We start from the raw sequence: 10,111 nt of genomic DNA, 5'->3' as shown, positions 1-10,111 counted from the left end.
CACTGAGCATTAGGAAGTAATTAAATGAATAAATATGGAAGCACAAATGTTTGTGATTGGACAAATAAAGAGATCAGTAATTATACAAAACCAGACACACAATTATAATCAAAACATCAATGCAACATTTAATAAATGAACAGTAAACATAAATATTAAACACAGCTATGCAAATAAATCGAGTGTTCTGGATCGTTGCTCTAGTCGTCATGATCTGCTGCCGTGTCACCGGGACAGTTAGAGCTCAAGTCCTCCTCATCTGTAGGGCGAGAACATTTCACTGTTTTAATCATCATTTATGTATCAGCTCAAACAGATATTATACTGTAACCCTTCTCACCGTTATACGCCGTCCCGCACCATATGCAGTAAAAATGGACTCCTCGCAAATATGAGGTGAGAAACTGCAGCTTGTCTAAAGGCTGGGGGGAAAAGTCAAAAGCATGATGGGGCTTCAAAATAATAAGAAATTACTAATGTTCTTAGATCTTATTATCTAAATCTATTAGAAATGCATAAATAATAGTACTCACATATATATATATATATATATAGTATATAAAAGAGCTGCCAAATCGATTAATCACATCTATATATGTGTGTGTGTGTGTATGCATGCATGCATGAATATGTAAAACTTATATATTATATTATATATTTACAAACTTATGTTAGATGCAATTAATCAATTTGACAAGACTAAGATATATTATACTAATATTGAATATTAGCTAGTTTAATCATAATTCTGTTCATGTAAATACATATATACACACACACGCATATATACATACATACACACATACATATACACATGTATGTATGTGTATGTATATATGTAAATAAAAGGCATGTAAATAAAAGGACAGCATGACAGACAAAACAATAAATAATCTCTTTAATCAAGCTCAAACATTAATCAAAGTTATTGTAAGACAAATTATAACCAAACTAGCTTTACTTATTAGCAATGAAAGTGCCATAAACACAGGTTTGAAGTGCAACTCACCGTTAGCTCCTCCTCCTTATCATCATCATCATCACTTCCCTCAGGTTTCGTTTCCTCTTCCTCCAGAAGCTCTTCCTCCTCATCTTTCACTACTTCAGGCCAGTACCAGCTGTCTCTGGGAGCAGTGATGCCCTAAAAGAAGAATCACAACAGCAGACGAGTCAATCACGAGTCTGAAATCCAGAGAAGCCTCAGTTCCTCAGATCCCTCAAGATCGAGTCTTTACTTGACTGACCTTCTGGCTGTCCAGCTGTTCACAGGCCCGCTGGCTCTTCCACAGGTCGCCCTGTGTTTGACGCTCTTCTCTTTCGGTTCTCATACGCACTCTGTAATAAAGATGAACAATACTGTCTGATACTCAACCTCAAAGAAGATCAAAGCCTGACAGAGCCAGGCAAATCTATTGTATTGAACACACACAAAAAAAATCTCACATAAAAGTTTGTATATGTGCTTTTTGTTGAGTGTCATATTTGGTACATCAGACTTTTATGCTAATATAGTCTGATATAGTGAGAATATGGAGGAAAAACACCTCGGTTTTATTCAGAGGCTCAAATTGAGCAGAAATGTGTTATTTGGGGCAGATGCTGATATATGGACAAAAAGAAAGATGAAATTCTGATGCTTGTGAGGTAAATCAATGAGATCTTTGTAACAGCATTGCAAAACTTACATAAAATGCATATAAATATCAATATCTGCCAATTAACCCCTGGTTTCACAAACTAGGCTTAAGTCTAGACCCAGACTAAAATGCATGTTTGATCTGTTTTAACTTAAAGCAACTTCATATCATATCCTAAAATATATCAGTGCCGTTGTTTTGTCTCAAGATTTTCACCAGAAATGTTTTTTTTTTCTAAGGCACGTTAATAAAAGCTACTTGTGCCCTAATCCTGGCTTTATCTAAGCCCTGTCTGTGAAACCAGGCCACTATATCTTACTAAGACTTACTATCTTACTATTTAAATGCTTAGTTTTGTGATCAAAGCTGTAGTTTTAAAACATAAAATGCAATGCAATACAGTGATGACTGAGAGATGAACAAATAATCATTCCTCAAAAGCCTGATGATCATATTTGATACTCATGATTTTTCTAAACTGAAGCTGCTTCAGTCAAGTAAGTGAAATATTACCAAGTTATTCTTACATTTACTTAATAAAATCAGTAAAAATTCCCAAACTAAAGATTTGATATCATCTGCAGGTTTATACCTAAAATCCTCCAGTGATTTCTTTTCCATGTGTTGCTTCATTTGCACTTTTCTCCGGTAATTCTGAAGCTCCTCGTCTGCTTTCCTCTTCTTGAGTTCTTCCATTCCAATGCCGCCTCGGTCTATTAACAGTGTGCAAACATCAGGGTTCCTGAACAATGTCTTAATGCATAATCAACGATACAAAAGCAGAAAACACCCTTCTACCTGTTTTGATGTTGAGAGGAACCGGCTCAACCCGTCCAGCACCTGCAGCGCGAGAACACGTCGTTATGTACACAAAACTATATTATGTTTTGGGTAATTCTGGGTAAGTCCCAATCAATCACTGACCCTGTTTTCCCAGGCCTTGTCCTGCTTTATATCCCATCTTCTGCAGTAACGCAAAGCCTTTATTTTGACTGCCTATGGAGCTTTGCAGCGCGGCCTCGCGACTCTCTCGCTCCTGCTCTCTGAAGCTCTTCTGCCGGTTCTGTGTGTTCTTCTCTTTCTGCACTGCCTCCTTTCTCAAGGCGTCCTTCATCCGCTTCACCATCGGCACGCCAGGCCGAACATCTGAGCTGGACATGTGCAAGAACAAGACAACACGTATGACACAATGAGGAGCTATCTGTGGAATGAGGAGGACGTGGGAATAATAGATGAATTCTAAACAAACATTTGTATTTATTTTCTGTAATGGCATATTTTACTGGTGTAATATGGGGTTTACACTCATTTCATGTTTAAAAAATTGATCATGCTATTCTTCAAAGAATACGTCAAATAACAAAACATGGCACTGCTGAAAAAACAGCTATTTTTTTAGATGCCCAGGGAGAAACCAGCTAAAAACACCAGCTTTTACCATGTATTACCATGTTTTTGTTTTAAATAGCAACGCTTCACCATCACTCATGGCTATTTTAAGTGTTTACACAGCAGATTTTCATGGAATAATGATCTAAGAAACTTACATTACATTTAAACTGGCATGTGAAGTGTTGACTGCGCGTGAATACAAACATCAAACTCACTCTGACAGTAACAGGGTATCATTTCAAAAACACGTGTTTTAAACTCACATTTTGTTCAGGAAAGCGTCAGACATGTAATCATCTTCGCCATCAGCCATTTGTGCGATTAATCAGCGATTGAAAGCAAATTATAACTGAAATAGAGATGAAATCCCGTGGATCACTGTTGTTGTTCCGTACAGTAAATGAGTCCGACTGGAACGCAGCAGAAAGTGTATTAGGTTCCTATTTACACTGAGAACACCGGGAAAAAAACAACATTTACCCAATATTTGAATATAATATGTATACATATATGTATATTTTTATTTTAAAGAAATATATCAAGGAAAATAAAGCAGGTTGGGATTTATTCACTGTTATGTTGACAGGAAGACTCTTAACCTGTTAACTGTCACCCCCCCTTTTTTTTTTTTGAGTAGACATGAAAATGTTGAATTTTGAACTTAAATGGTTGTAATTAAAGAATGCTTTGGAGTATAGACGTACAATTGGTCTTGTTTTAAAGAAGACATTTGGCAGATTTTTGTAGAAGTGAATAAATTAAGAAAGTGAAAGAGAAAAAAAGTTATAGAAGTTTGAGTTTATGGAAATGTACAATGTAAAAAAAAAAAAAAAATCATATTTTATATAAAATATATATTTTTAAAACCTGGGCGACTCTAAAACTGCAACAACAAAAAAAATCAAAGTAAAAAATCTGAACAAGTTGTGTTTCAAAATTTAGGTTGATATCTCAAAAAATGAGCTTTCAATAAGATTTTGTTTGGGCGCAGTACCAAACTTTTTCACTAGGTGACAACCAGACTCCATTACTGCCCATATAAGGGCGCCTCCATTTGAGTGATCTGAACCATTATTTCCACAAATTTCATACAATTTATGAAGTAGACATTCTATTCAGAAGTAATTGGGAAGTTTGGCAGAGTTTGATATGAATTCAACCTCTAAGAAACATAAAAAGAACACGTATGTGCGCTATAGCTCGCTGCCACATCACAATTGGTGAATCTATTATTTTTTTCTTTATATTTAAAACATTTTCAGACCCTTTTTTCTAAAATAATTGAATGGATGCTATCTTTTGAACTCTTGGCATGAAATCAAACTGAGGTTTCTACCATTCTTTCATGATTTTTCATGTCCATTGCTATTTCAAAATAAAGGTCTGAACACGCTTTAGGAATATGAAAATATTCTTGTTGCAAATTGATAAATTACAGCTCCTCTGTAATTTATTTTGAAAATCAGTCACCAAATATGAAAACTAGAGATTGTAAGCTTTCAAATGATATATAGTTTGTCAAGATTAGTTTAGGTTTAGTATAGGATATTACTGTTTTAAATATGTAATGGCTTTGGGCCCACCGGTGGGCCAGTATCCAATAACAATGTAATTCAATAATATCAATAATATTTCAACATTATCCTTGAAATATTTCAAGGATATTTAAATGTCCTTGTTTTCTCAAGTCAAGTAACTGGATTAAAAGCTATCAGAGTTGACAGCCTGCTTTGTAGATTTCATTGGGGACAGTGTTTTATCTATAATCCAACATTTGCACATTGGTACACAAATAATATTTCATAACCTGAAGTAGATATAGTTATGGCTGAGCTCTTGCGATCATGTGTGCTGTTAGTTTACAACACAACAAACTGAAGAAGAGACACACTTGTCTTTGTTTGAATAAATATAACTTTATTTTCAAGAAAAACAACTATTGTACATGTTCACAAATTAGGTATTTGCATTTATTTTTCCTAGTGATTGTATAACAATACATTTGATTAAAGGCTTTGTAAACTTCCACAACAATTTATATAATATCTAATATATTTCTGATTCTGTCATATTGCAGAGAGTTACCTCAAGCAGCAGTGTTTATTCTTCAGGAACAATATTAAATAAACATGGCAAAAGAAACTCTTTCCTTCCATGTGCAGCATAAGATCATTTCCCCCGTTCTTCTGTAGTACTTTATGAAAACTGCAATAAATGTGATGAATTTCAGAAGTGCATCAGATCTATAGATATAGAAGTGTAGTTTTGTTTGATCTCTAAATCTGTCATCTTGCAGATATGACTCATGCTTGCTTTATTAAACTGAAATATGAAACTATAGCAGTAGTCAAAGAGTTCTGTTGAATAAAACCTGCAGAAGCTTTTACATTCACAGTTGGTAACGCAACAGACACAGTCTAATCAATGATTATTATTACATGATTTTATAATATGTGTGATATGTAAGGCAGAACAGCCAAAAGATTACAACAAACTGACCAGAATAAAGTTGCATAACGCCTCAAATGGCACAACATTTCATGATAATTAAAGGGGGGGAAAAAGTGTGCAAATAATGTTAAACGCAGTGAGGAAATCAGTGTTCATTCATGATATAGTTAAAGTGATACAAACGAGAGCAGAGAATCAGATCCTTGTTTGCTTTTAGACTGCGAAACTAACTACCAACAACCTGACACACACACACACACACGCACACACACACGCACACACACGCACACACGCGCACACACACACACACACACACACACACACACACACACACACACACACACGCACACACACGCGCACACACACACACACACACACTCTCTCTCTCTCTCTCTCTCACACACACACACACACACACACTCTCACTCACTCACTCATACTCACTCACACACACACACACACACACACACACACACACACACACACACACACACACACTCACTCACTCACTCACTCACTCATCCTCACTCACTCACACATACTCACTCACTCACTCACTCACTCACTCACTCACTCACTCACTCACTCACTCACTCACTCACACACACTCACACTCACTCACTCACTCACTCACTCACTCACTCACTCACTCACTCACTCACTCACTCACTCACTCACTCACTCACTCACTCACACACACACACACACACTCACTCACTCACACTCACTCACACTCACTCACACTCACTCACACTCACTCACTCATACTCACTCATACTCACTCACTCACTCACTCACTCACTCACTCACTCTCACACACAATCACACACACACTCACTCACTCTCACGTTAGGTTTCAGTATATTTGTGGAGACTCTCTATAGACAGTGGTTTTTATCCTGTATAAACTGCAGTATTGTTTGAAATATCTGCACATGATCATCATCATCATCATCGTCGTGCGCACCTACAGCTCGTCACTCTCCTGTGTCGGGGCCGATCGGGGGCCAGAGAACACGACGGGGCCGCCGTCACTCATGGGAAACAGGCCGTGTCCCGTGAGAGCAGCGTAGCGACTGGAGCTGATCTGAGTCCTCTTCAGTGGAGGATGAACAGGCTGATGCCACTGAGCTGAAGAAACATTAACACAAGCTGAACGTTATCTGTCGTCAGGTAGTTCACACAACATCTTCTGAGTTGTATAAGCCAAAGTCTATGTATTTTTGGATTATAATACTTGATACCAAAAGAGCAACACTTGAACTGACGCACAACGTAATGACGAGAGCGCGGTTGCCCAGTTCTGTGTGTTTGAACGGCGAGAGTCAAAGCTTACGCTACGTCACACACCGTCAAGTGTTGCTCTTGTGGCGTAAGTCGACTTGAGTATGGCGTCTGCCGGAAGCTGGTTATTTTAGTCCAAAAAGTTTTAAATATGGATATGTTTCTTACACAAACACATCACTTCACTTTAGAAGGCCTTTATTAACCCCTGGAGAGCCGTGTCAACCACTTTTATCATGGATAGATGCACTTTTATGATGGATAGATGCACTTTTATGATGATAGATGCACTTTTATGATGATAGATGCACTTTTATCATGGATAGATGCACTTTTATGATGAATAGATGCACTTTTATCATGGATAGATGCACTTTTATGATGGATAGATGCACTTTTATGATGATAGATGCACTTTTATGATGATAGATGCACTTTTATCATGGATAGATGCACTTTTATGATGAATAGATGCACTTTTATCATGGAAAGATGCACTTTTATGATGAATAGATGCACTTTTATCATGGATAGATGCACTTTTATGATGGATAGATGCACTTTTATGATGATAGATGCACTTTTATGATGATAGATGCACTTTTATCATGGATAGATGCACTTTTATGATGAATAGATGCACTTTTATCATGGATAGATGCACTTTTATAATGGATAGATGCACTTTTATAATGGATAGATGCACTTTTATGATGGATAGATGCACTTTTATGATGGATAGATGCACTTTTATCATGGATAGATGCACTTTTATGATGAATAGATGCACTTTTATCATGGATAGATGCACTTTTATAATGGATAGATGCACTTTTATAATGGATAGATGCACTTTTATGATGGATAGATGCACTTTTATCATGGATAGATGCACTTTTATCATGGATGGATAGAAGCACTTTTATGATGGATGGATAGATGCACTTTTATGATGGATAGATGCACTTTTATAATGGATAGATGCACTTTTATGATGGATAGATGCACTTTTATCATGGATAGATGCACTTTTATAATGGATAGATGCACTTTTATGATGGATAGATGCACTTTTATCATGGATAGATGCACTTTTATCATGGATGGATAGAAGCACTTTTATGATGGATGGATAGATGCACTTTTATGATGGATAGATGCACTTTTATCATGGATAGATGCACTTTTATAATGGATAGATGCACTTTTATGATGGATAGATGCACTTTTATCATGGATAGATGCACTTTTATGATGGATAGATGCACTTTTATGATGGATAGATGCACTTTTATCATGGATAGATGCACTTTTATGATGGATAGATGCACTTTTATGATGGATAGATGCACTTTTATGATGGATAGATGCACTTTTATGATGGATAGATGCACTTTTATCATGGATAGATGCACTTTTATGATGGATAGATGCACTTTTTCATCATGGATAGATGCACTTTTATCATGGATGGATAGATGCACTTTTATCATGGATAGATGCACTTTTATGATGGATACACTATTATAATGGATAGAGGCACTTTTATGATGGATAGAGGCACTTTTATGATGGATAGAGGCACTTTTATGATGGATACACTATTATAATGGATAGAGGCACTTTTATGATGGATAGATGCACTTTTATGATGGATACACTATTATAATGGATAGAGGCACTATTATAATGGATAGAGGCACTTTTATGATGGATAGAGGCACTTTTATGATGGATGGATGGATGCACTTTGATTGACTTCCAAAGACATACACCCATTCACTCCCATTATAAAGCTTGGAAGAGCCAGGACATTTTTTTATATAACTCTGATTGTATTCGTCTGAAAGAAGAAAGTCATATACACCTAGGATGATTTCAGGGTGAGTAAATAATGGGCTAATTTTCATTTGAAAGTGAACTATCCCTTTAAATACTTTATAGCTTTACAATTTTTTTTACCTCACACATTTACAGTACTGAAACATTTAAAAAAAAGACTCACCATAAATGTCTAGTCTGGCTGTGCATGATATGATTCCAGCCTCGTTCTTTGCAGACACCATGTACCAGCCAGCATCTTCTTTTCTGGTCGGCTGAATTAGTAGACATACGTAACCTGTGGTGTCCTGATGCATGCTGGGATAGCAAAACACACAGAATATGAATGTCAAAATAAATGCTTTTTACTCATTTACTGTATTATCTACGGCATTTAAGTTCACAAACAACATAAAGTCCCAGTGAACTCACCTAACCCTGTCCTTGGAGTGAGCGATCGTATCATTGTCTTTCTTCCAGTAAATGAATGGCTGTGGCATTCCCACAACTCTGCACTCGAGACGCACCGGAGCTCCCTCTGCGACGCCCGTGTTCTGCAGCTTTTCCACAAAATACGGAGCCTGCTTCATCTCTTTTTCTGCACGTTTATTTGACAGGGAAAAGAGGATCAAATATTTGATCGGAGGGTTTTAAGATCAAGCATGTTCAAACTGGTTTGACTCTGTATTACATGCTATTAAACTCTATCTTAACAATAATGAGGAGGACCTACAACACATCAGCCGTCATGTAGAAATGATTCTCTTACAGTCAGCTGTTTCAGATGTGGTTTATAGAAGCCCATTTCTACCACTTTAGAAACAAATCTTGCTTTGGTAAATCTTAATTATGAGATAATTTTTTTTTAAATTATGACAATTTTTTATTATGAAATCAAAGAGTCGAAAAAGAGATGAAAAGTCAGAATTATGACATACTAAAACTAAGTAAATAGGAGATAAAAAGTCAGTATTATCATTTCAGCTGCCATAATTCTGACTTTTTATCTCATATTTATTGAGTTAGTATGTCATAATTATATATTTTTCTCATATTTATTGAGTTATGATGTTATAATTCTGACTTTTTATGTAATTTTGACTCTCATAATTGACTTAGTAGGTCAAAATTAAGATTTAAAAAAGTCAGAATTAGGACACATTAACTCATCATGAGATAAAAAGTAATTATAATAAGTCAATATTATGAAAGTCAAAATTTAGAAAAAAAAAGTCCGAATTATGACATACTAACTCAATAAATATGACATAAATCATAATTATGACATACTAAATCAATAAATATGAGATAAAACGTCAGAATTATGGCAGCCAAAATGATGACATACTAAAGTAAATTATGAGTCAAAATTGAAATAAATGACAGTCAAGATTATGACATCATAAATCAATTATGAGAACCAAAATTGACAAAGTCGAAATTGAGATAAAAAGTCACAATTATGACACTCATTATGAGATAAAAAAGTCATTAGGACAGTTGAAATTATGACATCATTGTCAAGT

The 10,111-nt window shown here is 35.8% G+C and overlaps 2 protein-coding genes and 2 long non-coding RNA genes across 6 annotated transcripts in view; 2 read left to right on the top strand and 2 right to left on the bottom strand.

Annotated features, from left to right (window-relative positions):
- Positions 1–10,111, top strand: part of LOC309486272 — a 233,032-nt gene that overhangs the window by 91,300 nt on the left and 131,621 nt on the right. The gene's annotated exons all lie outside the window — the stretch shown is intronic.
- Positions 1–10,111, top strand: part of LOC309486291 — a 77,642-nt gene that overhangs the window by 57,884 nt on the left and 9,647 nt on the right. The window lies entirely within an intron of this gene.
- On the bottom strand, positions 103–3,450 carry gpatch11 (G patch domain containing 11). The gene is made up of 8 exons (XM_082153176.1): positions 3,293–3,450; positions 2,562–2,788; positions 2,436–2,477; positions 2,230–2,350; positions 1,245–1,335; positions 1,010–1,141; positions 341–422; positions 103–259 (listed from the first exon to the last, which is right to left on the bottom strand). Exons 1-8 carry the CDS (start codon positions 3,340–3,342, stop codon positions 201–203), a joined length of 804 nt encoding a protein of 267 aa, XP_082009302.1. The 5' UTR covers positions 3,343–3,450; the 3' UTR covers positions 103–200.
- mypn (myopalladin) overlaps positions 4,931–10,111 on the bottom strand; it is a 36,257-nt gene continuing 31,076 nt past the window's right edge. For all 3 annotated transcript variants that reach the window (XM_082153273.1, XM_082153274.1, XM_082153275.1), the window contains 3 exons: positions 9,018–9,183; positions 8,770–8,903; positions 4,931–6,611 (listed from right to left, as the gene is read on the bottom strand). In XM_082153273.1, coding sequence (XP_082009399.1) covers positions 6,448–6,611; positions 8,770–8,903; positions 9,018–9,183 — 464 coding nt within the window. In that variant the 3' untranslated portion in view covers positions 4,931–6,447. The remainder of the gene's footprint in view (positions 6,612–8,769; positions 8,904–9,017; positions 9,184–10,111) is intronic.

Source organism: Leuciscus leuciscus, assembly GCF_965113295.1.
Source record: "Leuciscus leuciscus genome assembly, chromosome: 22".
NCBI classification, from domain to species: domain Eukaryota; kingdom Metazoa; phylum Chordata; class Actinopteri; order Cypriniformes; family Leuciscidae; genus Leuciscus; species Leuciscus leuciscus.
Note: the sequence above shows the minus strand (reverse complement) of the source record. Positions and strands in the feature narration are given on the sequence as shown.

Excerpts from the sequence above, each read along its gene's own strand:
- gpatch11 (XM_082153176.1), bottom strand. The coding sequence starts at position 3,342 with ATGGCTGATGGCGAAGATGATTACATGTCTGACGCTTTCCTGAACAAA. Across the intron at positions 2,789-3,292 it reads GACGCTTTCCTGAACAAAAT|CTCAGATGTTCGGCCTGGCG; the intron begins GTGAGTTTAAAA and ends GCACATGTCCAG. Across the intron at positions 260-340 it reads GTGCGGGACGGCGTATAACG|ATGAGGAGGACTTGAGCTCT; the intron begins GTGAGAAGGGTT and ends CTCGCCCTACAG.